The sequence below is a fragment of the Pseudozyma flocculosa genome (genome assembly GCF_000417875.1).
Source record: "Pseudozyma flocculosa PF-1 unplaced genomic scaffold scaffold00009, whole genome shotgun sequence".
Taxonomy (NCBI): Eukaryota; Fungi; Basidiomycota; class Ustilaginomycetes; order Ustilaginales; family Ustilaginaceae; genus Pseudozyma; species Pseudozyma flocculosa.
The window spans coordinates 379315-404206 of record NW_006920877.1 but is presented as its reverse complement, the minus strand read 5'-3'; the positions used below and the strand labels follow the sequence as shown (position 1 = coordinate 404206).

The window sequence follows — 24892 nt, the reverse complement described above, 5'->3', positions numbered from 1 at the left end:
GGCCCTAGAACGAAGCTGCTGGTGGTTTTGCAAGCGAAGGAACGAGAGGAAGGTGCGCTAGACTGCGATGAGCTGGACGTCGATGTGTCGCTGGATCCCGTCCTTGTCGTCGCCGTTGAGAGACGACTAGTGGGAAGAGCGACGGGCGCCGCGCCGTGTCGAGATCCAAAGTGAGTCGGGAGGGCCGCCGACGAGATCGAGCGCGCCGAAACGCAGACGCAGTCGGAAGTTCAGGCTGTGCGTGGATGGGTGAGGTGGTCGAGTAGGGGAGGGGCACGGTGAATGCGGAGATGGACGAGGGATGCGAAGGGGCGGAGAGCGAGAAGTGGGCGTTGGTCGGCTGGTTGGATGCGGGAAAAAATGAGGGGGCGTCGGCTGTTGGCTGCTGGCTGTCCTGCGCTCGTCCAGCCGCACGCGCTGCTGGGCGATCACCCGCAAGCCTGTGTGGCAGGCCAGCAGCAGGGGGGGCTCAGCTGTGGGCGGTGGGGCTTCTCTCTTTTGGCCGTGTGTTTGGCGCGGGCCCGATTTCAGATCCAAGTTGGATGGGACCCAACCAACCAACCAGCCAGCTCAGGCCACCCCCTGCCTACAGTACCCTCCACCTGCCTTCTTGGACGGGGCTGCCTGCCACTCGACCACCACCGCGACCTCCCCTTGCTGTCTGCACCGTTGTGCTCGCCCTCAACCCCATCCGCCCATCATGGCCTCAAACAACGCGGCCTCGTCGTCGTCGTCGTCGTCCAAGAACCCAGGCGCACCGGGCGTCGGTCCCTCGCGCCGCACCTGGGACGTGGAAGAGTTCACGGCAAGGGCGCGCGAACGCGATCGGGTCGACCGAGAGGCGGCCGCCGAGAACGAGGCGCGCCTCCAAAAGGGCCTCGCGCCGCTGCGCCGGAGGAGAGAAGTGCTGGCCAAACCCACCCAGGCGCTCCAGGCCCGCAAGGCGCCGCTCGACCTCGACAAGAATGTCGGAAAGACGATGATGGTCGACATGGGCGGCGCAGGCGACGGAGTGGGCGGAGGCAGCAGGGGGCCCGGATTTCACTGCGATGTGTGCAACAAGACTTGCAAGGACAACGTGGCCTACCTCGATCACATCAACGGGCGTCTGCGTGAGTGGTGCCGGGATCGGGTAGCTGCAGGCTGCTACATGAAGACGAACGAGCACAGCTGACCTGGACGATGTTGTACCGCCAATCTGTCCTCTCCTTTTCCCCCCGCCCACCCTCGACAGACCTTATGCGGCTTGGCCAGACGACGCAGGTGACACGCTCGACGGTCGAGCAGGTGCGCGCCAAGCTCGATGCGCTACGCAAGCAGCTCGCACCGGATGGCACGCGGCGCTCCGTCGTCACCACCTACGACTTTGACGCCCGCATCCGCGCCATCGCCGAGCAAGAGGAAAAGGAAAAGGAAGAGCGGAGACAGAAGAGAAGAGAGGCCCGCCAGAAGAAGAAGGGCGTCGCCGCCGGCAAGAATGCGGCAGCAGCAGCAGGAACAGCAGCAGCAGCCACGAAAGCGACGGCCGCGGCCACCGGGATCCCAGATGACGCCGACATGATGGCCGCCATGGGCTTTGCGGGCTTCGGCAGCACCAAGAGGTGATCCGCCCCGGGTCCTCTACCGGTCTGCCTCTCTCCCTCCCCCTGTTGCCATTCATCCAGACCTTGTACTACCACCACCACCTCCGACCCGACTCTCTTCGCTGCAACTGTACCATCATCCCCATGCGAGGCTTCGGCCGCTCGCTGCGCGGGCCCGCACCCCGCCTGACATTCCCAGACGACCGCTGCCTGATCAAGCACTCTCAACGTATGCGATTCACTCTGTACGGAACGGGGGAGGGGCGCGGGGATCGCACCCTCCCCGTCTACGATACGCGGCTTGCTTCTTTCCTCCCCGCGTCTTCTCCCGGTCCGAGCACGCTGTGGCGTAGATCGGCAGAGGGCCGCGTGGCGTGCGCCTACGCCCATGCGAGGCAGAGCATGAACTTGTCGTCGCCGACCTCCTGCTCCTCTTCGGCAATGACCTTGGCGTCGGCCTTCCTCTGCGACAGGGGCATGGGCCGTCTCCTGAGCGTCTTGACAAACGTGTCGGCCTGCGACTCGATGCACTCGGCCAGCGCCTCGCCGAGCCCGTGCTCAAACGAGTAGAAGGCGTCGACCTCGTCGGTGGCCACCAGGCCCGCCTTTTTCCGCAGGCGCTGGATGCGGTTGATGACCTCGCGCGCCGTGCCCTCGGCCTGGAGCTCGGGCCGCACCTCGACGTCGAGGAGCACGACGACGTTGCCGTCGGTGTTGCTCTCGAAGCTGCCCTCGATCTCGCCCGTCTCGACGTAGCGGATGACGCGCAGGTCGCCCTCGACGAGCTCGACGCCCGCCACGCTGATCTTGCCCGTGTCCATGTAGGCCTTGGCGTCGTCGGACGTGACCGCGTCGAGGCCCTTGCGCACCTTGCCCACGTCCTTGCGCAGCTTGCGGCCCAGCGTCGGCCAGTCGGCCATGACGCGGAAGCGCACGCCGCACTTTTTCTCGTCGCTCGACAGCACCAGGTCGCGCACGTTGAGCTCCTCCTTGACGTAGTCGGCCAGCGAGTCGACATCGGCCAGGTACTCGGCGTCGGTGTGGAAGACGACGAGCTCCTTGAGCGGCACGCGGACGGGCAGGTTCATGTTGACCCGGATCACGCGGCCCAGGTCAATGACGCTCTGCAGCGCCTTGAACTGGCGCTGGATGACGGGGTCAAAGTACTCCTCCTTGACGGCGGGGAACGAGAGGAAGTGGATGGAGCGGTAGTCGTCGCCGTCGTCGGCCGCCTGCGCCGGCAGGAAGGGACGCAGGCCCTGGTAGATGTTCTCGGTGAGGAAGGGCGTGAACGACGACATGGTGCGGCACAGGGTGAAGAGCGCCTCGAAGAGCGAGTTGAGCGCGGTGACGGCGTCCTCGGGCCCGTTCTCGCCCTTGAGGCGGCGGCGGTTGAAGCGGATGTACCAGTTGGTCAGCTCGTCGATGAGGTCGAGCAGGCGCGGCACCACCGTGTACAGTCGGTAGGCGGCCATCTCGTCCTTGACCAGGCGGATCAGGCTCTGGCAGCGCGCCAGCACCCAGCGGTCCATGACGTTGGCCGAGACGGGCGCCTTGGGGTCGTAGACAAAGTCGCGGCCGTGCACCTTTTTGAGCAGCGTCACCTGGCCCAGGAAGAAGCGGAACGAGTTGAGCCACGGCAGGAAGGCCGACGACAGCACCTCCTTGACGCCCTCCTCCTTGAAGCGCAGGTTCTCGGAGCGCACGACGGGCGAGTTGATCAGGTACAGGCGGATGGCGTCGGCGCCAAACTGGTCGATGAGCAGGTTGGGGTCCGGGTAGTTGCGCAGCGACTTGCTCATCTTTTTGCCGTCGGCCGCCAGCACCAGGCCGCTGACGATGACATTTTTCCACGGCGCCGTGTCAAAGAGGAGCGTGGCGAGGATCAGGAGCGTGTAGAACCAGCCGCGCGTCTGGTCGAGGCCCTCGGAGATAAAGTCGGCCGGGAAGCTCTTTTCAAACTTGTCCTTGTTCTCGAACGGGTAGTGGGCCTGGGCGTAGGGCATGCTGCCGCTCTCGAACCAGCAGTCAAACACCTCCTCGACGCGCTTCAGCTGGCCCTTGCCCCTCTGCGACGGGATGGTGATGTGGTCGATCTTGTCCTTGTGCAGGTCGTTGATGCCCGTGACGCCCGAGAGGCGCTCGAGCTCCTCGACGGAGCCGACGCAGACAATCTCCTCAAAGTCGTCGCTGACCCACAGCGGGATGGGCGTGCCCCAGTAGCGGTTGCGGCTGATGTTCCAGTCGCGCGCGTTGGCGATCCAGCTGCCGAAGCGCGACTCGCCGACGTGGGTGGGCACCCAGCGCGTGGCGGCGCTGTTCTTGACCAGCTTCTCGACGGCGGGCTCGACGCGGACGAACCACGAGGGGATGGCCTTGTAGATGAGGGGCGTGCCCGAACGCCAGCAGTAGGGGTACTGATGGCTGAGCGTGGCCTGGACAATGAGCCTGCCGCGCGCCTTGAGGTCCTTCTGGATGGCCTTGTCTGCCTCCTTGACGTGGACGCCCTGGTAGTCGGGCACCTCGCTCGTGTAGCGGCCGCTGCCGTCGACGGGGCTCGGCGGCGACTCGTCGCGCTCAATGATGCCGTTGGCGATGGCGACGCGGTGGTCGTCGTCACCAAACGCAGGCGCCTGGTGGACGATGCCGGTACCGGCGTCCGAGGTGACGTAGGTGTCGGCGACGACGCGGTAGGCGCGGTCCTTGAAGCGCTCGACAAAGTAGGGGAAGATGGGCTCGAACTTGAGCCCGACGAGGTCCTTGCCCTTGTACGTCTCGAGCTTCTGGAACTTGGCCTTCTTGGGATCCTTGTAGAGGGTGCCGAGGAGGTTCTCGTGGATGATGAAGTTGGTGTCGCGCTCGTCGTCGTGGATCTTGATGTAGTTGAAGTCCGGGTGGACGCAGAGGCCGAGGTTGGAGGGTAGCGTCCAGGGCGTCGTGGTCCACGCCAGCAGCGCCGTCTTGGGGTCGGAGACGAGCGGGAAGCTGACGACGACGGCCGGGTCCTGTACCTCGCGGTAGTCGAGGCCGGCCTCGAAGTTGGACAGCGGCGTGGTGCAGGCGGTCGAGTAGGGCATGACGCGGAGGCCCTTGTAGACGTGGTTCTTCTCAAAGAGCGTCTTGAACACCCACCACACCGACTCCATGTAGTTGATGTCCATGGTCTTGTAGCCGTTGTCAAAGTCGATCCAGCGGCCCATGCGCTCGACGGTGGACCTCCACTCGCCCTGGTAGCGCATCACAATGGCGCGGCACTCGGCGTTGTACTTGTCGATGCCCATGGCCATGACGTCCTCCTTGCCCTTGATTCCGAGGTTTTTGTCGATCTCGTGCTCGACGGGGAGGCCGTGGCAGTCCCAGCCGAAGCGGCGGTCGACATAGTGGCCGGTCGAGTGGGCGTGGCGGGTGACGATGTCCTTGACGGTTCCGGCGAGCAGGTGGCCGTAGTGGGGGAGGCCGGTGGCAAAGGGGGGACCGTCGTAGAAGCTGAAGGGCTTCCTGCCTTCGCTCTGCTTGAGCGACGTCTTGAAGGCGTCGATGGCCCTCCAGTAGGCGATGACCTTTTCCTCCTCCTTGGCAAACTGGAACGCCGCCGTCGGGTCGTGCTCGGGGAAGCTGGCGGCCGCCATGGTGGGCGGTGGGCGATGCAGATTAGGGAGAGGTTGCGTGTGGGGATGCTGCCGATCTATTGGCGGCGAAGGGCGGTGGTGGTGGTAGGCGTCGTCGTCGTCGTCGTCGTCGTTGTCAAAAAACAGACAAGCTCGCCGGTCTTCTCTTGAGAGAGGAGCTGTCGGCTTCGATCGAGCAGGCGGGCAAATGAGAGCCTGGCTGGTGACTCGGTGCGTGAAGGTGTGAACGCCGTCGCAGAGTCGCTCTACTCTAAGAAGGTCGGGCGGCGGTGGCGGTGGTGGTGGTGGTGGTGGTGGTGGAAGACGGGGTTAAGGTTGGGCCTGCGCAGTCTCTGTCCGGATACGGGCTTGCTGCGGGTGTTGGTTGGTTGGGCGGTGGGCCTGGGCGAGGCTGGCCTGCTGGGCTGGGCTGCCTCGCCGCTGCCGCCGCTTTTTTCTTTTCTTCGACGCAGGCGGGGCCAGGCCAGGCTTTGGAGCGAGCGGGCGGGCGAGCGGGGCGGCATGCGGCCTGCCTGCCTGCCTGCCTGCCTGCCTGCCTGCCTGCCTGCCTGCCTGCCTGCCTGCCTGCCTGCCTGTCCGCCTGCCTGCCGGCTTCTTCTGACTCGTCTGGGCTGCTGCCGGCCCCCACTCGTGCGAGCCAGACCTCGTGGGCCTTGGCCCGCCTTGCTTTCTTCTTTGCAGCGGTCCCGGGCCAGCCTGGTTGGCTTTGGCTTGCCCTTGCCTTGCTTTTTCCTTGAGCCCTCGCTCGCCTGCTCCCGGACCCAGTCCGACCAACCACCACCACCACCACCACCTACAGGTCATCCCCTGGCTCTCTCTCTCTCTGTCACTCGCACCCGTAGCCCTCGACCCTTCAGCTCGAGCTTGGATGCTATCGGCGAGACCGCTCGCTCGCCTCAGCTCCCTCATCGCCACTCCTTTCCCGCCCGTCGCCTCGCACCTCGCCCGCAGCCTCTGCACACGCACCTCGGTCACCCGGATCGCACAGGACCGCCTCGCCGCCACCTCGTCCATCGTCCCATCGCATCGCCACCTCTTCTCGTCACCCCTCCTGTGCAGTTCCATCATGACCGACGCCGCTGCCACCGCCACCGCCACCTCGGCGCCATCGACCAAGTCGCAGTTTGGCGACTGGCCCGCCGACAAGGTGCGCTCCACCTTCACCAGCTACTTCCAGGAGCGCGGCCACACCTTTGTGCCCTCTTCGTCCACCATCCCGTACGACGATCCCACGCTCCTCTTCGCCAACGCCGGAATGAACCAGTACAAGCCCATCTTCCTCGGCATCGCTGATCCCTCGTCCGCATTCGGCTCCATGAAGCGCGCCGTCAACTCGCAAAAGTGCATCCGCGCCGGCGGCAAGCACAACGACCTCGACGACGTCGGCAAGGACACCTACCACCACACGTTCTTCGAGATGCTGGGGAACTGGTCTTTTGGCGACTACTTCAAAAAGGACGCCATCGCCATGGCGTGGGAGCTGCTGACAAAGGTCTACGGCCTGCCCGCCGACCGCCTCTACGTCACCTACTTTGAGGGCGACGCCAAGCAAGGGCTCGAGCCCGACACCGAGGCGAGGGACTTTTGGAAGGCCGTCGGTGTCGCCGACGACCACCTCCTCACTGGCGACGCAAAGGACAACTTCTGGGAGATGGGCGCCACCGGCCCGTGCGGCCCGTGCAGTGAGATCCACTACGACCGCATCGGCGGCCGCAACGCCGCCCACCTGGTCAACAAGGACGATCCCAACGTGCTCGAGGTGTGGAACAATGTCTTTATGCAGTTCAACCGCGAGGAGGACGGCTCGCTGCGGCCGCTGCCCGCCAAGCACATCGACACGGGCATGGGCTTCGAGCGCCTCGTCTCAGTCCTCCAGGATAAGCCGTCCAACTACGACACCGACGTCTTTACGCCGCTGTTTGACAAGATCCGCGAGCTGACGGGCGCGAGGCCCTACGCCGGCAAGCTGGGCGCCGACGACGTCGACGGCATCGACACGGCGTACCGCGTCGTGGCCGACCACGTCCGCACCTTGACGTTTGCCATCAGCGACGGCGGCGTGCCCGACCGCGACGGCCGCGGCTACGTCCTCCGCCGCATCCTCCGCCGCGGCACCCGCTACGTCCGCAAGTACTTCCAGGTGCCCATCGGCTCGTTCTTTTCGCAGCTCGTCCCCACGCTCGTCGACCAGATGGGCCACTTTTTCCCCGAGATCACCAAGAAGATCGACGACGTCAAGGCGATCCTGGACGAGGAGGAGGTGTCGTTCGCCAAGACGCTCGACCGCGGCGAGAAGCTGTTTGAGGAGTACGCTGCCAAGGCCAAGGCCGAGGGCAAAAAGGAGCTGAGCGGCAGCGACGTCTGGCGTCTGTACGACACGTTCGGCTTCCCCGTCGACCTGACGCTCATCATGGCCGAGGAGCAGGGGCTCGGCGTCAACACCCAGGAGTTTGAAAAGGCGCAGGCCGAGAGCAAGGAGCTCAGCAAGGCCGGCGGCAAGAAGGGCGAGGCGGACGCCGTCAAGTTCGACGTCCACGACCTCGGTCACCTGGAAAAGGACGACAGCGTGCCCAAGACGCTCGACGAGTTCAAGTACGGCGTCGGCTCGGTCCAGGCCAAGGTCAAGGCCATCTACCAGGACCACAAATTTGTCGACGCCACGTCCAAGCTCGGCGCCAGCGACAGGAGCTTCGGCATCCTCCTCGACCGCACCAACTTCTACGCCGAGAGCGGCGGCCAGCAGGCCGACACGGGCAGCCTGGTCATCGACGGCAAGGCCGAGTTTGTCGTCGAGGATGCACAGGTGTCGAGCGGCTACGTGCTCCACATTGGCTACCTCAAGTACGGCGAGCTCAAGCTCGACGACGAGGTCGTGGCCAGCTTCGACGAGCTGCGCCGCGCGTCGATCCGCAACAACCACACGGGCACCCACATTCTCAACTTCGGCCTGCGCGAGGTGCTCGGCGATCACATCGACCAGAAGGGCTCGCTCGTCGCGCCGAGCAAGCTCCGCTTCGACTTTTCGCACAAGCAGGGCGTCTCGGTGCCGGAGCTCAAAAAGATCGAGGACATCTCGCTCGACTGGGTCAAGCGGGACGTGGCCGTCTTCAGCAAGGAGATGCAGCTCGAGCAGGCGCAAAAGATCCCCGGCCTGCGCGCCGTCTTTGGCGAGACGTACCCCAACCCGGTCCGCGTCGTGACGCTCGAGTACGACATCGACGAGATTGCAAAGGACATTGAGAACCCCAAGTGGCGCTCGACGTCGGTCGAGTTCTGCGGCGGCACCCACGTCGCCAAGACGGGCGAGATTCGCGACTTTGTCATTACCGAGGAGTCAGGCATCGCCAAGGGCATCCGCCGCATCATCGCCGTCACGGGCGACGGCGCCGCCGCCGTCACCAGGACGGCCGACGACGCGGCCGCCAAGCTCGACGAGATTGCCAAGATCGCCGACCGCTCGGCCAAGGACGCCGCGCTCAAGGCCTACGGCACGCAGCTGGGCCAGCTCGACATCTCGGTCATCCGCAAGGCCGCGCTCAACGAGAGCTTTGCCAAGATCCGCAAGGCGCTCGACACCGAGCTCAAAGCCAAGGACAAGGCCGACGTCAAGGTCGTCTCGGACGCCATCGCCGCCCACTTCAAGGAGAACCCCAACGCCACCTACATTGTGCGCCGCTTCGACGTCGGCGCCAACATGAAGGCCATCCAGTCGGGCATCCAGAGCGCCAAGAAGCTCGGCAAGGCCGCCTACCTCTTCACCGAGGAGCGCGTCCCCGGCGAGACGGTCGCCGACGGCATGGCGCCCAAGGCCAAGGTGGTCCACGCCAACTTTGTGCCCAAGCACGACCTCGACAAGGGCCTCAACGCCAAGGAGTGGGCCGACGTCGTCTCGAAGAGCATCGGCGGCAAGGGCGGTGGACGCGACGACGGGGCCCAGGGCGTCGGCGAGATGGGCGGGCCGGCCCTCGACGATGCCCTCGTCGCCGCGGAGCGCTTCTACCAGCAGCGGTGCTTTGAGAGCCCCGTCCCGATGGCCAACTGAGCAACAAGCCAGGGGCCCCGATCGCCGCCGCCGTCGTTAGATGATCAGCATACGAAGAAGGTGCAGGACTGCTAGCCATGGATAACTGTGCCGAGGCTGTGAGAGTGTGTGCGTGCCCCTCTGCCCGTCTGCCCGTCTGCCCGTCTGCCCGGTCGTCAGCACGTGCTGGTGCGGGCAGTGTCGTGTGATCTCCTCGTGTTGCACTACTCGCCCGCCTCTGTAATGAAGGGCTGGAGCCGATGCGGCGCGGCGCGGCGCGGCGCAGGTAGTGGTCTGCCAGGCCTTGTGAAGCAGATCAGGCAGGCCAGGCCAGGCAAAGCTGCCCAACCTGCCTGCCTGCCTCTCCGGCCAAAAAGGCGCGGCCTGCAAGAGCACGGACCCTTTTCGGAAGAAGCCGAGCCTCCTTCCTGCCTGAGGACGTGGACCTGGGCTCCCTATCTGCTCGTCCGGCCTGCCAGCTTGCTTGTTCCCAGCCACGCACTTTACCTCTGCCTGTCTGCCTACCCTCTCACGGCTCCGTCTTTCGACGGATCACATCCGCCCCACCGTTCTGCGCCTAGTCTGCCCAGCTGCTCAGCAGTCACGCCGGTCGCAGCTTGGCGAATAGCGGAGGGATGAGGCGCGGCTGAAGGGGCGGCGACATAGAGCCGCTAACTCCCTGCAGAGCCGCCCTCTCTCTCTCTCTTCTTTCCACACCATCCATCGCTACCAACCACCTTCTCCAAACCGCTCCCCGCTCCCCGCTACGAGGCGCACACCGCGCACGTCACCCTCCTCGGCTCGCCTTCGACATGCCGCAACACACCAACGTGCCCGATTCGCATGCTTACCGCTGCACGGGATGCAAGACGGTCAAGCCGAGCGCCCAGTTCTCCAAGCCCCAGAAGCAGAGGTTCAAGAGTGAGTAGTGAGAGGAGGCCGCGGCGATAACAGCCGCAGCTCGCCCGCGCGGCCCCTCCTGCGCCAGCTCATCGGCTTCTGGGCCCCTCACCCCTCGCTCAGAGTCCTACATGGGCAATTCCAAGCTCGGCGCCGACACCTCGTCGCTCCAGATCCTCTGCAAGGACTGCGGCCAGCTCGCCCACAACGACATGGTCCGCCACACCTACAAATGCGACGTTTGCAAGCGCAGCATGCCCGCCACCGCCAGGTTCTTCGGCAACGCTTTCCGCAAGGCCAAGGCGCAGCAGCACATTTGCCTGAAGTGCTACCACACAGGCTCCCTGGAGGACGCCTTCCACAGCGATGTCGATGAGGAGGACGAGATGATCCTCATCGACGACGACAGCGGGACTGCTGCCTTTGAAGGCCTGCCAGAGGACCTGGAAGTCTCGGAAGACGAGAACGAAGTCGTCATCGACCACGACGACGTAGACGCCATCGAGGAGAGCAGGAGGGAACAGGCCGAATACGCTGAGCTCATCACCAAGCGCAACACGGTGATGACCCCCGCCGACCGGGAGAGGGTGAGTGGGAGCCGGCCGCGAAGGGGCCGTCAGTGGCATTGCACTCACGCTGAAACGCATCGACATCGTGGCCTGTGCCTTGCACTACGACTGCAGGTGAGGGCCGCCCTGAACCGCGCAAGAGAAGAACTCGAGGGGGACTACAAACAGCGCAAGCCGAAGTTCGTGCAGGAGCTAGAGCAGCTCCGGCGCGAGGCAAGGGAGCGGGCCGAAAAGGACTCGAAACCAGAACGGGGCCAGCGCAGGGTGGAAGCCAAGGACGGCAAGGAGAAGGACGACTCCGACGAGGAGGTCGACTGGTACCTCGAGACGGGCCACACGGAGCGATACGGCGACCCGACCGACTGCGTCGCGTGGCGCTCCAACACGATCCGCCAGGCCTTGCGAGCCAAGGCGCCTGGCGCCGACGGCCCGGTCGGCGAAGAGGGCGAGGACGGAGAGGCGGAGGCTGAGAACAACGGCGAGGCCAACGGCGAAACCATCAAGCAGTTCACGGACCGCCTGCTGGACCGCCATCTCGGCTACGATCGAAAGCCGCGACCGGACGGCAGCGTGCCGTCGGCGGCCGAGATCCACGACCAGCACTTCGGGCTGCTGGTCGACGACGAGGTGCGCAAGGGCAAGCTGCCCTACCGGGGGCCAAAGAAGTCCACCAAGGAGCGAGAGAAGACCTGGATAAAGGCGATCGACCCGACGGCCGCCCAGGTGCGCATCAAGGCCGACGAGAAGGGCCTCGCACGCGCTCGCATCCCGCACGATCCGCCTCCGCTGGACCAGCTGCCGTGGTACGTCGGCATCGACAAGCTGACAATCGGCGACGAGGCGGACGCGCCGAGCTTAGGGTCGTCGTCGATCATCGAGGTCGACGCCAACGGCGCGCCAATCGGACAGGCGCAGCGGGGCTCATTGGGCGTCAAAGTCGAAGACGGCGAGGAGGCGTGGGAGCAGGTGGGACGCAAGGGAAAGGGCAAAGGCAAGGGGGCGGCCAAGGCCAAGGCCAGGGCGAGGTGAAGACGGAGAGCGGTCCGCAGCGGGCCGCCAAAGTCAAGAAGATCGAGGGCGGGTCCCAGATGGCACGTCCAGGGCCTGATCAGTCGAACGATTCTTGTGCATTGCAATGCAGACGCCCTCAGACAGCCTGCCGTACGGCCGCCGGGGCGAACTGAAAGAAGACGTCTATGCGTAGTTCTCGCTGGATTGTGGGCGGAGGCGGAGAGGGTGAATGACGGAGGGAGAGAGGTCAGCGGTCCACGTCGTCTGCAATCGCGCAGGAAGCATCGACGAAAGCGACTCGAGGCACTCACGCCGGGTAGTAGGCGTGCGGGTCGTGGGGCACGGCGCCCTTCTGCAGCTTGAGGATCGAGTGCGGCGTCTTGAAGGGCGGGCGCGGGGGCAGGTTGGACGACGAGTAGAAGCCGGCGGGCTTGGTCTCTGACGCCTTGTGCACCTGGGCCAGCACGTCGGTGAAGGCCGTGGGCGAGTCGAGGTCGGCGGGGCGGGTGAGGGCGGTGGTGTTGGACGTGTCCTCGGGCGCTTGCAGGCTGATGAGAGGGGCGAGGAGAGGGGCCGAAGCGGATAATACACTTCCGTCAGCGATGCGGTTCACTCCATCGCGCTATTCATCCCGCACCGCGATGCGCTGCACCTACGTCTTTGTGCCGTCTTCGTTGGGGCTGGCGAGTAGGAGCTGGGTGAGGTCCTTTTGGGTGATCATCTCGAGCTTGGGGTACTTGCGCCTAAAGTCGCGGTCGGCGTAGAGGTTGTCTGCGGGGTCGCTGGCCTTGGAGGGCGGGACCATGGCCCTCTCGGTGCGCGATGCGGGCTGCGGGTAGCGGTTCATGGTCGGGTCGGGCAGGCCAGACGAAATCTCGGGATTGGCCGAGAAGGTCTCGCGGAACTTGCGCCAGAAGGGCGTCTTGCCCTCCTTGTAGGTGTAGGCGTGCGGCGAGGCATAGTTCTTGCCCGCGTTGAGGAGCGTGCGGCTGGCGCGGAACGACATCGTTGCGGCGGTGGCAGGCGGGTGAGGAGGACAGGCGCGGGGGAAGGTGAAGGTGGCAATGGCAGCGAAGGTCGAGGTGGAGCGAGGGAGCGAGAAGGTGTGTGGGGAGGCGCGGGCGCCGGCGGGCGATCAATCGCTGGGCCCGCTTCCGAGGGTGCGATCGCTGGCCACCGCGGCTTTCTCTCGTGCGATTTAATTCCATGGCCAAATCCTCGGCATTCGGGAAAGGGAAATACAAGGGCGAGGGCGAGGGCAAAGGCAAGCGCCCCGCCTGCAAGGCACAACTGACTGACACGCTGGCTTGGGTCGGCCAGGCCAGGCGCTGGCCCTAGCCTGGCCCTGGCTCGGCCGCTCGGCTGGCACTCGAGACTGCACAGCCCGGCCCCTGCCTGCCTGCTGGACATCAACACCTCGCCCTGGACCTTGCTGCTGGCCGCCACCTCCATCATCACCTCCTTTCGCCCGCTTCTCTGCACCGCGCCGCTCCTGGTCGTCGACGCTCGTTCTCTCCTCCTCCCTCCGACCCTCCTTTGTGCGGCACTCCCTCACCCGACTACGTCGGACAAGATGGCGCAGTTTCTCGATGTTGCGATGAAGCGTGAGTCGGTCCGCTGGCCAGCCGGCCCCGACCTGCCTCGCTGTGGATGCCAGGCTGAACCATAGTCCCACTCTCTGCCCCTGTCGAATCCCTCCCTGCCTAAGTCCCGGAAAGGATCCGAGGCCTTCGACAGGAGCGTCTCTCCTCGCTCCGTCCGCTCGGCGAGTTCTTTGACCACCAGCGCATCAGCAGGCCCCAGGATACCAACGAGGCCTTCCAGGTGCGTCTCCCCGGCACGTCGTTATCCCGCTCGCGACTCGACAGAACCTCTCGCTGACAGGCCACCTCTCTTTTCATCTGCTCCTGCAGCGCATCACCTACAACACCCGGCACTTTTCCGGCAACTACGCCGTCGTCATCGCCTGCCTCGCCGTCTATGGACTGTAAGCCATCGTCCCTCAGCCCGCGCCGCCTGCCGCCTCGTCGGCCCTCCGCGCTCGCTCGACTCACTCTGACGGCCCCTTTTGCCTTGATATCTTCTCCGCAGCCTCACATCGCCGATCCTGCTCGTGGCGATATTCTTCCTCGTCGGCGGCTTCTGGGCCATCAACCGCTTTGCACCGGAACCCATGCAAGTCGGCGAGCACGTCGTCACGCAGAAATCGCTCTACACCGGCCTCTTTGTCATCGGCCTGCCGTTACTCTGGTGGGCCAGCCCCGTCGCCCTCTTCTTCTGGCTTGTCGGAAGCTCGGCCTTTCTGGTCCTAGGCCACGCCGCCTTCATCGAGCCCCCCGTCAGCTCCGAATACACGGGCGTCGAGGTGAGTCGCAGCTGCGCCCCCCGCGGGCGGATACATGCGGGATCCATGCTGACATTGTCTCCCGGCCTCGCTGCTTCTTGCAGACTGTCTGATGCCCCGCGCGGCAAGAGAAGCGGCACCAATGGAGGCTACCCGCGTGCAGATGTACCAGCGAGCGCACCATGGACGCAACATGAAAAGCTTCGACATCATCGTGTCCGCCCAGCGGCAATACGTGTGCTGCAGGACGATTGGCAAGCGTTCAGCTGGGTCCGTCCGATCGGTGACCATGCAGCGCGAGCGGTGTACGACCGCTTCTGGAGTGAGAGAGCGATGGAGGGCACGCATTGGCGTCAGGCGATGCTGGGATTTCGATGGGAGCGCGGCATGCGGCTGGGATATGCGACCTCGCCGTGGCTCCACGCCGTGCCAGAGCCGAAGCACCGTCACGGCACGGATGGCGGCAAGCCTGTGAGAGCTGCGAAGGGATTGGATTGCGAACCTAGTCGCCGACGGAGCGGGTGGATGAGGGTCAGGTCAAGGAGAGAGAGACCCGTGAGTGAGGTCAGCGTCGGCAGGCTCAGTCCATCATTGACGGATCCGGGCGGCTGTGGGCTCGTCGTGACCGCCGAGTCCTGCCAGCCTTTCCGGCACCTCGGATCAGCTTGACCGCCGGAGCTCCTTGTTTCTCCAACATAATGCAGACGGTCCATCGCTCGCCGATGCCGTCTCGCGACGGCGCAACGGCCGCAACCTTGTCGGCGGCGGGCAAGCACCCGGTGCAGGGCGCACGTACGAGACTTCTGTGGTGGGAGAGGATAGTTAGGGGTGGAGAGAACAAGGTTCCTTGTCCACCGCCGCCGGCCCACCTCGACCGAATCGGCGATTCTTGATTGTGGCAAGACCTTGGTGGCCCTGCATCGCAGAGCATTCCCCACCTTGCCCTGGCTCGATACCTAGCAACATACGGCACGGGGACCGCAACGAGCAATGGTGGCCACGGTCTCAAGGCCAATGAGGGTTCTTCTATGCTCTTGTGACCGTTTGGACGCACGATTGAGCTGGGGCCGTCGATGCCGTCCGTGCTGATTGTCGAGGCAGCGCCCGGGGATGGAGCGGAAGGTGGGGAAAGCCGAGTGAGTCGGCCATCTCGTTGCCCCTCGTCGTACTCGAGCTATCGCAGTGGGCAACCACGATATTAAGATTTGCACCTCGCGACCACGTCTTCGCCACCGGATCCCCTCCGCACCTACATACATACGCAGGTGCGCAGCGAGCGGTAGGAGTACGACTTCATGCCAGGTAAGCGAGCCGGGTGGAAGAGGGATGCATTGCCGCGTCCACGACGATGCGACATCGTCTCTACGGCAATGTCGTTGGGGGGGCCCCACATTTCGCGGCAGCGGTCGACGAAGAGCACGCACAACAGCACGGGGGTCTGCTGCGCCGCCGACCCGAAGGGGTGCACGCAGCGGCGACCGCCAAACGAGCACGTATCTGAAGCCGCGGAAGCCCAGGCCCGAGCCTCTCTCTCTCTCTCTCTCCCTCGCTCGAGCAACGCCCGACAAGCGAAGTCGATTTGGGCTCGGCGTAGAAACTTCCGAGCGGGCTGCGCAACTGCGATGCGGGCGATGAGGTGGGGGGTGAGGGCCGCGGTGATGGATGCCTACGTATGGCTGTATTCGATCTGTTGCACAGAGGCCGCGCACGAGGGCGCCGAATGGCCGCGAGAGGTGCGATGGCTGGCAACCGTGCCGACATCCTGTCACCCTTCCCCCACCACCATTGGACGCCCTCAGCTTCCACCGCGAAGAACGAACAGCCAGGCTACATACGGTTTGACGCCCCCGACTGGTTGTACGCCGTGCTCGACCAACGGTACGACGCTGCGACCTTGCGCCCCGACCGCTCGACGCCCGCAGATTGTCTGTCCTGGGCTTGTCCTCGAACAGCGGGCCCCTCTCCCCTGGGCCATTCATGACACGCCCGAGGCTCGGCCGCGTCTCGCTGCACGGGGACCGCCCCGAAGTCGACATGAACGGCAGGCGGGCGGCGTACTGCTGAACCGTCTGCACCGCGATACATCCGGGACCCGTCACACCGGGACGGCCACGTTGCCCCCGTCGCCTCTGAGCTCCCCACTGCCCTGCTCGTCTGGACTCCTCATCTCGCCCCCTTTGTCTGCACTTCGGCAGCTGCACTAGTCACTGTGCTGGGAACCGGACGACGGACGGCAATCTCATCGCGCATACTGCTGCCGTCCAACAGCTCCCGTGGCTGCTCCCACCATAACTCATCGATGCAGCTGGACAACGGGGCCTAGACGAGCGTGGGGGTCGAGGTCCTCGGGACAAGGCCTCCGATGGCTAGCGAGGGACTCGTTTTTGCGATATAAGAACGACCGCTCGAGTGTCAAAGATGGCCAGCAGCTCATCCTCTGATTCGCACACACCTAGCCCATCATGCTCTCCCTTGCCAAGCTCACCTCGCTCGTCGCGCTCGCGCTCGCCCTCTCGGCCTCCGAGGCTCAGGGCCAGATGGTCAAGCAGGTCGTGCCCGACGCCCAGGCCGCCAGCCCGCGCATCGCCCAGCCTGCCACCATCCTCCAGCCAAAGTGCGGCACCGACGCGTCGTCGAGCTGCGTCAGCCTCAACGGCGTCAAGGCCATCGTGTCGTTCGGCGACTCGTACACCGACTGCGGCAACCAGCGCGGCGGAACGTGCCCCAACCCCGTCCTGCCCAACGGCTCCACCGTGCCCCCCGCCACGGGCGCCACCGCCGACTACCAGTACGGCCGCCGCGCCTCCAACGGCCGCACCTGGGTCGAGGACCTGGCGCAGAACATCGGCGCGCAGCTGTACAACTTTGCCTCGAGCGGCGCCACCGTCGACCGCAACATTATCCCCGCCAGCCGCTTCGACAACGACATGGCCTCCGAGTACCAGAAGTTCCAGCAGGCCGCCATCAAAACCAACCCGCAGACGACCATGTGCACCTTCTTCTTTGGCATCAACGACCGTGGCAAGGCCGCTTCGCAGGATCTCCTCCCCAAGGCCGTCCAGAAGGAGCTGTCGTACGTCGACCAGCTCAAGGGCACCTGCTCGCAGTTTGTGAGTGTTGCAGCAGGCCGAGCCTCGCCGCGTCGCGCAGCCGTTGACAGACTCCCCTTCCCCTTGGCACCGCGATGCCCGCCCCGTCCTCCCCAACAGGTCTTCCTCGACATCCGAGGTGGCGTCTTCAGCACGGCGCTCCAGAGCGGCGTCGCCAACCTGGCCAAGCAGGGCGTCAAGGCCACCTACTTCACCTACCAGAGCCTGTTCAACGACTTTGTCACCAACGCCAGCAAGTACGGCTTCAAGAAGACCGACCCCTGCCTCGAGAACACGTCCGACGGCGCCCACTGGAAGCTCGTCTGCACGCCCGACGAGGCCACCAACTCGCTCTACTACATCGGCCGTGAGTTGCCAGCGCACCGTGTGGAAGAGAGGGAGGGGAGCGACGCGAAAGCGACGAAGCTGACCCGCCATGAGAGCCTCTCCCTTCTGTCCCCTTCGCGACACCCCGCAGATCACCCTACCGGCAAGGCACACGCCGACATGGCCGCCTTCCTCCAGTCGGCCCTCACGACGTGCTCGACGGGCAAGTGCGGCGCCTCGGCATGAAGCGCCGCGTAGTGCAGGCGCACAAGAGGCGTCGGAACGCACCCCAGTTCTGTGCGAACAGAAGCGGGACCTGACCCTCGAGGACGGCGCGTCTGTGTCGTTCGCCGGCCGCATACGGGCGAGGCGTACAAGGACCATCTGCTCCGCTCTTCTTACCCGTTCTGTTGCTCTGCTTTGCTGAACGCGGGCTTCTTGCCCTTTCCCTAACGTTACCAAGCCACGGCTGTGGTTGAAAGAAATGGTACTCATCTCAGAGCAGATCGCTGTGCAGACACCATAAAGAGAGCGTCCGAGAGGCCTTTTGTGGCAGCGTTGTAGGCATCTCGATTTGCTGGACAGAGGCTACAGGCTGCTGGCAGCCCGGCCGGACGAAAGGCCAGCGACACGGCCTCGAACACGACTGCAATGAGAACTGTCGTCAATTCGTGATCCGTGCAGAGCTGAACTCGTTAAGCGCAAGACAAAGGCATGAAACTGTGCTGAAAACCCAAGCGATCGTCCGTAGAGCTGGGCCGAGATGCGTGTGCCCGTGCCCACGTCAACGCTTCTTGTCGCTGCCGGGCGAAGCATCCCCGGAGATGACCTTGTCGTCGACGTGCTCGATCGAGGCCTCGTCCTCCATGGGCTTGTGGCGCGGCGTCTCGTGGGTATAGGCCGACTTTTCGAGGTCGTGGCCGTCCTGCTTGCCCGCGCCGGGCACCGTGGCCGGCGCAGCCTCAGCGAACTCGACTCCTCGATACTCCCAGCCAAAGGTGACGACGATGAGAAGGTAGGCGCAGACTGTGCCCATCAGGATCGCCGAGACCTTTGCGTAGGCGGGGATGAATTCCTCGACGGTGGGAGGGCTGTTGGGAGTCCAAATCGGGTTGCGCTCCTTGAGGTTGTCGCCGCCCGTGGCCTCAATCTGGCTCGAAGCGCTAGACGCCGCGTTGCCGAGCTGGTAGGCCAGACCGGCGTAGGTGGCGCGGAAAGCAGGAGGAGCAATCTCGCTGAGGTAGATCGGGATCACACCCCAGGCGCCCTGGACGCCGACCTGCATGAAGAAGCCACCAGCGGCCAAGCCGCTGAAGCTGTTGGGAAGGATCCAGGCAGGAATCATGACGCCGGTGAAGATGACGAACATGATGATCGTCAGGCGTCGACCCAGGTACTGCGAGATGTACCCTGCGATGAAACCGCCAGTGATGGCGCCGCAGTTGGCGATGATGGTTGCCTTGTTCGCCTGGTCGGCCGAGAGGAGCTTGGACGACTTGAGCATGACTGGAGTAAGGTCCTGGCTACCTGTAGTGGCGGATCGCGGGTCGCCCAGACACGGGAAAAGGATGCAGAGATGCTCGATGTCAGAAAAGTGAACCGAAGCGCCCTCTGGGAAGGGGGGGGGGGGGGGGGGGGGCGGAGAGGATCGCGTACCGTGTGACGAGAAGTTGAGCCGGTCATGAGGAGGATGCCGTAGATGCATCGCAGCCAGTGTGTCTTGAGCATCACCTTGAGCTCGCGGAGGAAGATGGTGGCCTTGCTCTCGCCGCTGTCGTCGCGCGCGTCTTTTTCGGCTTTTTGCTGGAGGAAGAGCTCGCTCTCGGGCAGAAGCATCCGGAAGGCAGCAGCAAGGGCCGAGAGACCGGCTCCGAGGAAGAAGAGGATACGCCAGTTGTGGCTCTCCTCGATCCAGGTAAGGTTGACCGAAGCAGCCAAGAGGTAGCCGACGGCGTACCCTTGCTGCAGGATGCCGGAGAAGAGGCCACGGGGCGCCGGCGGCATGTTCTCAAGAGCCTGGATGAGACAAGAGCCGATTGTCAGGGTGGAAGCTGCATCAGTACCAGCTCGTGATCTGACAGACCGCAATCGAGAGAAATTCCGGGACCCGCTCGAGGAGTTGAGTAGACGCGTCACAACTCACGGTGGCAGTGGCGCCTCCCCAAATCCCGCCCATGGCAATACCGAACAGCGATCGGACGGCAAGGAACTGGGAATAGGTCTGGACGAAACCTGAGCCGAGCGAGAGTGCTGCGATCAGGAGCAGGTTGATGACCTGAAAGTAAAGAATGGCAAGCGCCGAAGGGGGGCGAAGACGACGCGGCCGCCGCAGGGTCAGATTTCCGCCTTAGCGACAAAATCCCTGGACATTCTGAGATGCTCACGAGAGGGTACTTGCGTCCGTACCGATCCGAGACGACACTGAATGTCAGAGAAGGGTACCATTTGGAGGGAGGTGGTCAGCTGCCGTGTGCTCGCCATGCTTCCATGTGCACGATGCCGCCCCGTGGCTGCAGGTTCAGCCGCCGGGATCTGCCGCCCGCCGGACCTCCGCATCGGACATTTTTTGGCGCCCGTCTCCCGACGGCACGACACTTGGCTCGCACGACAGTCCCCGCCAGCACGCGCAATTCCACATGTCAGGGAGGATGCCGCATCCAGCGCGGCACACCCGTTCACCCCGGCCTGTGGGCCGCATGGGACCTCTTACTGCGCTTAAGCTCATCAACTCACCCGAAGATGGCCGCGCCGACCGAGCGGAACAGGAGCGTGAGAGTGATGGCCGTGGTGATGCTCTTGGTCGGCTTATCGAACTCCTTGGTGAGGGCCGAGACCGACAGCGAGACGCTGAAGAAGTCCCATGCGTCTGTCGTGACAGTCATCGGGATTGAGGGCGAACGTAAATGAGCTGCTGGCCGCCGAATGTAGCGCGCCGAGGGGCGTGGACCAAAGACTTACCCATCGTCCAAGCGAGCCATCCGCTGAAGAACATGGCCCACTGCATCGGAGTCAGCATGGCGCAGACTGCCGGTCGTAAGGACAGCAAGGGCGAGGAGACGACGGATCGGTCAGTGCAACGTCCCCCCTCAGCGGCGGGACAGCGCAAGGCATGCTCACGTTTGAAAGGGTTGAGAGGGGCGCCGGCCCGCATGATGACCCTCTCCTCCTTGGTCGGGAGCTTGAACAGCCCGTGTGTCGGGTCGTACATCGTGGCAATCGATCAGCTGGTGAAAGCAGCGACGGTTGTTGTCGGATGCGCCCTGGCGTCGGAAAGCAGGGCAGGGCTAGCTGCGGCTGCGGGTCCAGCGGTCGTCGCAGCCAAAGAGGCAGGGTCCGGTCGTGGATTGCTCGTGTCGAAGAGATCAAAGAGAAAACGAAAGGGCGAGGTGCAAGAAGAGCAAAGAGAAAAAGGCGAAATGATGGTGAGGTGTGCGGGGCAACGTGAGGAGCAAGAGTCGTAGGAAGCGAAGGTCTCTTTATACCGAGACGACGGACGGCCAGGCAGCAGAGAGTGCGCAGCACACACAGACTACGTACACCGGCCGTCTTGCCCTGCTTAGCCCAGGAGACGCGAGGCTGGCCTTGCCATGAAACGAGCTACGGTAGTGAGCGCCCACCTGAGTGCGCCTGGAAGCTCCCCTGAGCCCCACCCGGGATGCAAGGGCATGCTGCTTCTGCCCTGGGTGCGCTTGCGAGGCCGGAGACACCCGCTTGCACCTCCCTACGCCCGTCGACCTCGACGCCGGTCGTGGGCGAGGACAATTTGGTGGGGCACCCAAACTCTGGGGCTGCAATCAGCAGCAGAGCAGCAGCAGCAGCAGCGAGCACAGGGCCGGGCATTCGTTCTTACGTTGCTGCATGATGGGGGCCCGCAAATTGAGTCGTCGGGGCGCTGCGATTGGCCGAGGCGGCCGCGGTGGCGGATCAAGCCGCGCCGTCAGGCGGCCAAACGGCGCAGGCGCCATGCACGGCACTAGAGCGGCTTGATGCCGGCGGCGCGGCCGGCGGGCATTTGGCAAAACCGAGATTCCTCCGTCAAGGAGCCTCGTCCAGCTTGACCTCCTCTTGTTGGCGCTCGCCGTGCGCCTGGAGCCACAAGGCGCAAGGAGCGGGCGAAAGCGGTATGAAGAGGAGGTACAGCAGCAGTGGTCACACGACGGCATCCCTTTGAGCCCAAGCATCAGGGATGCAGGTGCCTGCGCTTTAACGGGGCGACCGGGCCTCCTCGAGAGAGCACAAAACGCATGTATGTACAGTACAAGCTGGGGCCCTCATCGCGAGATCGGCTGAGCCGATTGTGGTCAAAGCAGCGAAGGAGTCTCCTTCGCTTCGCCCGTCATCTGGGGGGCAACCAGAGGGAGGCGACGAAAGCCCCCCTCGGCTCTCTCTGACTCCAGTGCCTTTGCTTGCCAGCCGGACTTGCTCCATTCCAACGAGCGTCCAGATCTCGACGACGTTCCTCCCTTCATCTCTGCCTGGCTAAATACACACTACTGTGACTGGACGGTTCCTCTGGTCCAAGCACATCAGCCGCCTCTCGATACCAGACCGCGCCGGGATGATGCAGCTCACGAGAGGCTTGCCTCGAGGTAGGTAGCCCGGGTCTTCCGACGACAAGGGGAACAGGTAGGTTCAAAGAGCGAACCGGCGATACAGGGCGGAAAAGCCCCTAGGGCCGCGGGCCGTCTTTGCCTGCGGTAACCCCGCCCACGAGATGCCCACGAACCCAGCAGCTACTGTACGTAGGCGATGTCCGCTACCTTCGCTTCGAGGGAATCGCATGGCTCGGCTGTTGTGCATCGATTCCGCCACCAGCTCGAAGCATCCCCTCGGTCGGGCAGGCTGCACAGCGAGCGGCGGCAAAAGCAAGCAAGCAGGCAGCATGCGCACGTACATCAGCGCAGCAGCGCCTGTCCGCCGCGCTTTGCCCAGAGTCGCCGGTGACGAGGCGAATCATCGCGACGTGGTTGGTCCATCGCCTCTTGCAACGCCGTCTCCGTCGACCTGATTGGTCGAGGCAACGCTTTGACCGATCATTTGGGCTAGACATATGACCGGTATCAGGGCCACTTTGCGCCTCTCGTCATAACCTGGGTCGCTACGCGCAGAACGCTCGTCCGGGGCCCCTGCTCCGTGGCAGGAAACGGCGAAGTGTACGTACCCTTGCACGCCGACGTTTTCCGCCGCGGGCGCTCTTTTCCCCGTCGAGCATCACGGTACCTCACAAAGGTTCAGGCACCATCGCAGCGGAGGGAAAGCGGCGGCAGCAGCAGCAGCACGAGGTACGAGGTGCAGCTCAGCTGGCCACCCTTGCCTGCGGCTCGCTATTATGCCTGGCCACTGTAGCTCCGCGCCTTCCCGAGCGTTGCCACACGGGCCCGGCCACCGGTAGCTCAAGCAAGGTGGGGCATCTCGCTCGGTCCGAAGATGCCGCTCTCCCCACGGCAAGCCTGCTCGATCGAGACCAAATCACGTCCGCTGCGCAGCGGGTCTTTCCGCCGCGGCATCACCTCCCACCCCGGTTCTCGACGTGCACGGGAGCGACCGGGTACAGTAACGTGCCGCTCCGGAACTGTCCTCGTTTTGCCTCGCCCCGCAATCGGAAGAGAGAGCAGCTGTCGGCCTGGTCGTGGCCCGCCGCCAGCGGTAAGCGTGGACATTATGTGCGATTGTGGCAGCACCTCGTGCAGTGCCTGCCTAGCTACTGCGCCCGGCGCCGGCGAGCAGGACGGTCACGACCTCGATAAGACCGTGCACCGCGCACGAGGCAGCGTGGACAACAACACCCTGACAGATGTGCAGAACTTCAACTGCGTTCCGACGCCGGCCATCAGGGGAGCGTTGTACCTTTGAGCGTTGAGCCTTTGGGACTGTAGGCAGCTGATATGTCGGGCCCCCCTCAGCTACCCTCCCTCGCTCGCCTAAGCACCGTGATGGGCAAAAGATTTGAGCGCCTGGCCCAGCTCTCCCATGCCCTCGAGCTCCTGGTGCGTCAGCAGCTGCCCGAACTCGCCCTGCGTCGAGGTCGGCGCGTATGAAGACGGGCCAAAGACGCCGTGAGGGTTGGAGGGGTCGAGGTCGCCGTGCCCGGCCGAATAGCCAAAGAAGCTGTTGAGCTCCGAGGCGTCAGAGAGGCCGGCTGGGGTCGAAGTGCTTGCGAAGTCGTGGGGGTGGTATTGGTGATGGGCGGCGGCCGCTTGCCAAGCACTCGATGCCTCCGGCGCCTCGCGGTCGACGGCGGCCTGCGCTGCGCTGGCGCTGCTCCGCTCCGACGATGGCACTTGACCGATCCTCGCTCGGACGTTGCGGGCTTTGCTTGCTGCGCGCTGCTGGGCTTCGGCCTCGGCCTGGCGCAGCAGCATGCGCGTCTTGGGGATGCTCTGCACCGCTTTGGACTCCTGCAGCACCACATCAAAAGTGTCCTCGATTCCTTGGGTCGAGAGATACTCGCGATACTCCCAAAAGTCGATCTCCGAGACGCACGAGAGCATGTTGTTGACCGTCAAGATCGTCGCGCGGTAGATGGTTTCGGCGGTGATCCCTGCGGCCTCGAGCCGGTCGACGTGGAAGAGCTTCGGCAGCGGAATCATCTGAGAGTAGCTCGAGAACGCCATAGGAAAGAGTGTCCTTCGGGGGGACATCGAGAAGAGGTGCTGCCATTCGTGTATCAACCTGGCGACGCCCCGGGGGTGGTCGAACGGCTTCAGCTTCATGTCTGCGACGCACGGCAGCCGCGCAGTGGTGGCGTTCACTCACCCTGGGATGATGCCGCTGATCACCCGAGACAGCTCAATCTCGGCATCGCTGGATCGTCGATCGGAAGGGAGGTTCGATGACGGAGATCAGCAAAGGACGAACCGCCTTGCTCAGACCCGGCAAGCGCAGTCGGAACCTACAGCAGCACTGCAGCGGCCGGGTTGGCTCGCTTCTTCTTTCTCCTGGGCGTGCCGAGCGGCAGAAGCAAGCAAAGCAATCCATGTCGACGACCTATCAGAGTTGATCCCGGGTCCTGTTCAGCAGCCTCGACGGCCGGGGCGTGGGAGCGACGCTATCATACTCACAGGAACTCTCGTGCCAGCTGGAGGTCGGCGAGCTTCCACTCGTGCAGCGACTGCATGGCGATGTTCTGCTGCTGCGGATCCTTGATGGCCGCCATGTCGCTCATGTGGCGGTAGGCGGGCCAGTCAAACTCGACCGGCACCGCCTGGCGAGGAAGATCGGCGTATCTTCGACCCGGCTTTGGATCCTTTGAGCTGCCGAGCGGCACGAGGAGGAAGAGCACCAGCCAAAGGAGGCAGGGATGCGGTTTCATGGCGAGCGGACGCGGGGATGGTCGGCGACCTGTGAGTGGAGAGCTGACCGAGGTGGGACGAGTTCGTTCGACACGTTCTCTTTATGGGCTTGAACCTCGGCCTCTTG

The 24892-nt window shown here is 64.3% G+C and overlaps 9 protein-coding genes across 9 annotated transcripts; 5 read left to right on the top strand and 4 right to left on the bottom strand.

Annotated features, from left to right (window-relative positions):
* Positions 1–700: 700 nt before the first annotated feature.
* PFL1_03093 (uncharacterized protein) lies at positions 701–1605 on the top strand (the record flags this gene model as incomplete). Its single annotated transcript, XM_007880609.1, has 2 exons — positions 701–1112; positions 1235–1605. 2 exons carry the CDS (start codon positions 701–703, stop codon positions 1603–1605), a joined length of 783 nt encoding a protein of 260 aa, XP_007878800.1.
* A 358-nt stretch (positions 1606–1963) lies between these two features.
* PFL1_03092 (uncharacterized protein) lies at positions 1964–5212 on the bottom strand (the record flags this gene model as incomplete). Its single annotated transcript, XM_007880608.1, has 1 exon — positions 1964–5212. The coding sequence occupies one exon, from the start codon at positions 5210–5212 to the stop codon at positions 1964–1966; it is 3249 nt and encodes a 1082-aa protein (XP_007878799.1).
* A 1066-nt stretch (positions 5213–6278) lies between these two features.
* Positions 6279–9254, top strand: PFL1_03091 (uncharacterized protein; the record flags this gene model as incomplete). The annotated part of the gene is made up of 1 exon (XM_007880607.1): positions 6279–9254. The coding sequence occupies one exon, from the start codon at positions 6279–6281 to the stop codon at positions 9252–9254; it is 2976 nt and encodes a 991-aa protein (XP_007878798.1).
* Positions 9255–10045: 791 nt separating this feature from the next.
* PFL1_03090 (uncharacterized protein) lies at positions 10046–11731 on the top strand (the record flags this gene model as incomplete). Its single annotated transcript, XM_007880606.1, has 3 exons — positions 10046–10154; positions 10257–10720; positions 10817–11731. 3 exons carry the CDS (start codon positions 10046–10048, stop codon positions 11729–11731), a joined length of 1488 nt encoding a protein of 495 aa, XP_007878797.1.
* Positions 11732–11896: 165 nt separating this feature from the next.
* On the bottom strand, positions 11897–12719 carry PFL1_03089 (uncharacterized protein; the record flags this gene model as incomplete). The annotated part of the gene is made up of 3 exons (XM_007880605.1): positions 11897–11912; positions 12025–12261; positions 12370–12719. The coding sequence occupies 3 exons, from the start codon at positions 12717–12719 to the stop codon at positions 11897–11899; spliced, it is 603 nt and encodes a 200-aa protein (XP_007878796.1).
* Positions 12720–13286: 567 nt separating this feature from the next.
* On the top strand, positions 13287–14170 carry PFL1_03088 (uncharacterized protein; the record flags this gene model as incomplete). The annotated part of the gene is made up of 5 exons (XM_007880604.1): positions 13287–13317; positions 13422–13537; positions 13627–13700; positions 13805–14078; positions 14162–14170. The coding sequence occupies 5 exons, from the start codon at positions 13287–13289 to the stop codon at positions 14168–14170; spliced, it is 504 nt and encodes a 167-aa protein (XP_007878795.1).
* A 2349-nt stretch (positions 14171–16519) lies between these two features.
* PFL1_03087 (uncharacterized protein) lies at positions 16520–17719 on the top strand (the record flags this gene model as incomplete). The annotated part of the gene is made up of 3 exons (XM_007880603.1): positions 16520–17167; positions 17267–17513; positions 17625–17719. The coding sequence occupies 3 exons, from the start codon at positions 16520–16522 to the stop codon at positions 17717–17719; spliced, it is 990 nt and encodes a 329-aa protein (XP_007878794.1).
* Positions 17720–18257: 538 nt separating this feature from the next.
* PFL1_03086 (uncharacterized protein) lies at positions 18258–20681 on the bottom strand (the record flags this gene model as incomplete). The annotated part of the gene is made up of 7 exons (XM_007880602.1): positions 18258–19082; positions 19130–19489; positions 19617–19748; positions 19858–19894; positions 20207–20339; positions 20432–20497; positions 20591–20681. The coding sequence occupies 7 exons, from the start codon at positions 20679–20681 to the stop codon at positions 18258–18260; spliced, it is 1644 nt and encodes a 547-aa protein (XP_007878793.1).
* A 2713-nt stretch (positions 20682–23394) lies between these two features.
* On the bottom strand, positions 23395–24785 carry PFL1_03085 (uncharacterized protein; the record flags this gene model as incomplete). Its single annotated transcript, XM_007880601.1, has 4 exons — positions 23395–24100; positions 24230–24277; positions 24370–24411; positions 24535–24785. The coding sequence occupies 4 exons, from the start codon at positions 24783–24785 to the stop codon at positions 23395–23397; spliced, it is 1047 nt and encodes a 348-aa protein (XP_007878792.1).
* Between the last annotated feature and the right edge of the window lie 107 nt (positions 24786–24892).